The following is a 4,237-nucleotide window of genomic DNA, read 5'->3' as shown; positions in this document are numbered from 1 at the left end:
TACATAGATTTGGCTGGACTTCCTTAGGTCCTGAGATGCAGCGGAATAGAGTCCCCACTCAGCAATTAACCCTAAAGGCCGCCTACTGCCCCGCTGCACGCAGCCAGAACTCGCCCCCAGAACCTTGTCTAGTGGTGGCCAAGACCATCCACCACCACCTTCCGGTCACTGCCTGCTTTCAGTGCTGGCGGAGAGCGCTTCCTCTCTCCTGGCATTCTCCTCCTCCTCGCTCCTCTGGATCCCTCCTCCTCCATTTAGCCCCTCCTCCTCCCGCCCAGCCTCCCCCCTCGTCCGGGCTCGGGCTAGCTAGACGTCTGGGCAGCCCCAGCGCAAAGCGCAGCAGCCTGTCTTCTCTTCTTCCCGCACTGTGCGCTCCTCCTGGGCTAAGGCGTCTGGAGCAAGTCCCGGAGGCTTCCGCCTCCCAGACAGACGACGGGTCACCTGGACGCTAGCCTGAGTCCGGGTCGCGTCGTTGCCGAAGTCACCGGGCACGACCGTGGGACTCCGTCGGTCTCGGATTAATCCCGGAGAGCCAGAGCCAACCTCTCCTGGTCAGAGATGCGACCCTCAGGGACCGCGAGAACGAAGCTGCTGGTGCTGCTGGCCGCGCTCTGCGCCGCAGGTGGGGCGCTGGAGGAAAAGAAAGGTAAGGGCGTGTCCCACCGGCCCGCGCCCCCTACGAGCGCGCTCGCCCTGCCCCAACCTCTGCTCCGGACTCCTAGTCCCCAGCCGCGCGTTCCTCCTCTTCTTACTCCCAAAGGCGGCCCGGACCGTAGGAGGAACTGGACGTTTCGTGTATGGAATGGGCGAGACTGGGGCGAGACCGTAGGAAGGGTGACCGGGCTTAGGGCAGAGGGGCTGCCTGAGCAGCGTGGGAGCCGCGGCTGTGCGCTCCGGGGCTCTCGACTGCTGCCAACTTAGTTGCCTCACTTTTCTACGCTCAGTAGGCGTTCAGAGCAGAAACGTGGTGCGGGACAGCGCGGGACGCCAGGCTTGGCGCACGTGCGCCCAGTTCTATCAGGAAGAGCGGAGGGACCCCGGATCCGCAAGCGGGACGGGCACGTCCCACAGTCTGGAGTTGAGGGACTGGAGTAAGAACTAACGCGCCCCTGGTCAAGGTCGGGACCTCTGAGACGCACGGTTTCCTGAGCGCGTCCTCAACACCTCTCTTCTCTGCCAGGGTTCTCTCAAGACCTGGTAGCCTGAGTCCCAATGTAGCTTGCAGATTGCTGCTTGCCCATTCCCGGGTGTGTAGTTGCAGCAAAGACCTGGAAGTGTGGGGGAGGTCTCTGTCACTAACCTAGGACCTCTGGGAAAAGATGGTGTTGTTGGTGGTGATTTGCTTCTTCACTAGGAAAAAAAAAAAGAGGGCGTGGGGGTGGCGGGTAGGGTGGGTCGATTTAGCCTCTTAGGCATAGAGCATGCCAGGGACCTGCCAGGCTAGGTGCACTGGTTGGGGACCAAGGCTCTCTGCCAGATTGAAGCTAGTCTTGCGGGGTGGCTGCTTCCCTGGAATCCCCGGATTTTCCCTTTCCCAGAAGGTTAGGTTTTTGCAGCATCTCTTGGCTTTGCAATGGTATGATTGACCTCCTTGTGACAGCTGGATCCTTGTGTGTACTTCACCCTTGGTGCTTCAAAATGAGGCCGGTAGCAAACTTTCTTACTTGTTATCTGAGACGTTCCCCCGTGGGTTTCTTTTTCTTTTTTCTTTCTTTCCCCCATCCCTTTTTGAAGTGATTGATATTTGGCCAACTAAAATATAACCCCTAATTAAAAAGAAACAGATTGATGTCCGTGGATCACATGTGCCAACTGTCCAGACGGAACATGAACAAGTCTGGCTTCATGACTACCCGACCATAAACCCACTTGACACAAGAAACATGCCTCAGAAGGTTTAATTGCACAATTTCAAAATCCAGCCTCTCGGGTTCCAGGAGTCAGGTCTGCACTTGCTGTTGATGTCATCCGCATCCAGGTTGGACTTGGGGGTTGGTGCTCCATGCACTTTTGTTGGAGGGGGAGTAAGGCTTAGTTCCCCAAACTTAACTACACAATGAAATCATTTGGGTTTAAAAATCAACAAGCAAAACAAATTACACCACTCCTCCAGTGTTTAGCTACCACTCCATCCACTCAGATTTAACGAATCTATCTTGAGAGTTAGAATTTTGAAAACTCTTACAGCATTTGACTTGAGACTCACTAGCATAAACGAAAAATTGATAACATCTACAGGAAGACTACTATGACAGTTCCGATGAGCCGGAGTCTGGGAAATCTTGCAGTACAGGAAAAGGCAGGGACGAAGTCAGGAAACTAGGGCTTGCTTTTTTTCACAGATGGGATCAGTGTGAAGCTTTTCTCCTACCTTCCTTAGCTGAAGGGCTCCAGTCCCCATCAGTCAGTTGCCTGGCATCTGTGCCTGCCCTCGGGACTCCCTCCCCTAGTTTTCAGTTTCCTGTTAGAGGCCCTGTAGAACACCACTTGTCTCACCTCTGCGTTGCTGTGCTTCTTTGCTGTTAGTTAGGTGCTACTGTTTTGAACACTGTTGGTGGTTGGAGATTTGTTTCTGGTTAAATAAAAATGCTGCTTCGTCTGTCTGTATGGTATTCACTTAAAACCAAATGCTTCTGGCTATAGCACTAAGGTAGCAAACAAATATTCATCTGTTAAAGTCACATAAAAAGGCTAAGTTCTAAAGGGCAGATTACTGAAAACTTGAGACACCCTTTCCGCAACATGCTGATAAAAGATTTGTCTGTTCAATTGGTCAGTTTTGTTCCAGACTGCCTCCCTTAAGTGAGGTAGGGTGTTTATCCTTCCCGGCAGTCTATGGTACCATCTGCACTTGTAGACAAAGCAGAAGGCAGTCCGACACTACTTTAAGTGCATTGTCAATCCTCTCGTTGCATGTAGTGAGAGGTGGCTCTCATCATCTGTATGGTGGAACCTATGCACAGAGAAGTATAGTGATTTTTCCCCCATAGCCAGTAAGAAGTGATGCCAAAACTGATTCGAGTTCCTTCCACCTCCAAACTACACTCCCTTATTGTAGGAAAGCCAGGCTAGGTTAGGTGTGTAGATGACTCAGTTCTGATGCTAGAAGGATAAGGACCAGGAAACAGGCGTTTGAGGATCAGTACCATCTGAAGCTTGCTTGTTTAGTGGCCTAAATTCCTATTCATGGATCCTGTGGTCTCCTGGGTTGCCTTTGATGGTGGCAGTGTAGTCACTAAAACAAAATATGGGCAACGTATTGGCTTGGACTTGCTGAGCAAGCTCCACCTGTACCGTGATGGCAGGAGAAGATGTTTCTTTGGAAAAGATCCTGTGTGCAGAGCAAATGAGGAGACAAGGGACCCTTAGCCTGAATAAGGCAGTGGAGTTTGGGGGTGGAAGGAACTTGACTGTCTGGATGAATGTCTGTCTGTCTGTATGTATGTCTGTATGTCTGTCTGTCTGTCTGTCTGTCTGTCTGTATGTATGTATGTATATTGTCTCTCAGAAGACTGGGATGCCCAGGCCTGGCTTCCTATCCAAGAAGCTTGTTTTCATTCCAGGTCTGGGTTAGGTGGAAAGTACCATGGAACTCCAGGCTTCTGAGGTCTCCTTTCTAGATTCAGTAAATGTTTATTGGTTGCCTAAGATATGCCAGACATTATGAGTTTAAAGGGGGATCTTAATGGTTCTATTATTGCTTCTAAATAAATGTAGATCTTGAAACCACTAGTTAAACATTGGTAATCTGCTTTTCAAATATGTAAAGGAGACTTGTACTCGGACTGACTTTGTTACTCTGCACATTCACAGTGGTAGAACATGATGTTATCTGAAGTCAGGTGGTAACCCCAATAGACTCAACAGCTTCAGTTGGCTTTGTGTACTTAACCTCATAAGTCATAACGTTTCTAAAAGAAAAAAAAAGTGCTGGATTTGGTATCTTAGTCTCTGAAGGCTCTATCATTACCAAATGTCTGGTCCTTTTGACTGGCTCTCTGTGAAACACATATGCTAAGAATAATTTTCATTCTTACCCGTTCCAGCAGCTTGCTTTAGAAGCTATATAGGCACTATATAGCTATATAGCTATATAGGTGCCCTTCTTTCAAGTTTACACTTCTGGGTGAGTTGTTCCCAGACAGAGCTATATTCCAAGTACCCTTTCTAACTCTGTTCAACTTTTCATCAACAAAAGACCAAAACTTACAGTTTGGGAACATTATAATGCCTTTTT

At 49.7% G+C, this 4,237-nt stretch overlaps 1 protein-coding gene across 1 annotated transcript in view; it reads left to right on the top strand.

Moving 5' to 3' along the window:
- Positions 1-300: 300 nt before the first annotated feature.
- Egfr (epidermal growth factor receptor) overlaps positions 301-4,237 on the top strand; it is a 169,001-nt gene continuing 165,064 nt past the window's right edge. The window contains exon 1 of the mRNA XM_031342887.1: positions 301-646. Coding sequence (XP_031198747.1) covers positions 559-646 — 88 coding nt within the window. The 5' untranslated portion in view covers positions 301-558. The remainder of the gene's footprint in view (positions 647-4,237) is intronic.

This window comes from Mastomys coucha, unplaced genomic scaffold (assembly GCF_008632895.1).
Source record: "Mastomys coucha isolate ucsf_1 unplaced genomic scaffold, UCSF_Mcou_1 pScaffold22, whole genome shotgun sequence".
NCBI classification, from domain to species: domain Eukaryota; kingdom Metazoa; phylum Chordata; class Mammalia; order Rodentia; family Muridae; genus Mastomys; species Mastomys coucha.
This window is presented reverse-complemented; position numbering and strand designations above follow the sequence as displayed.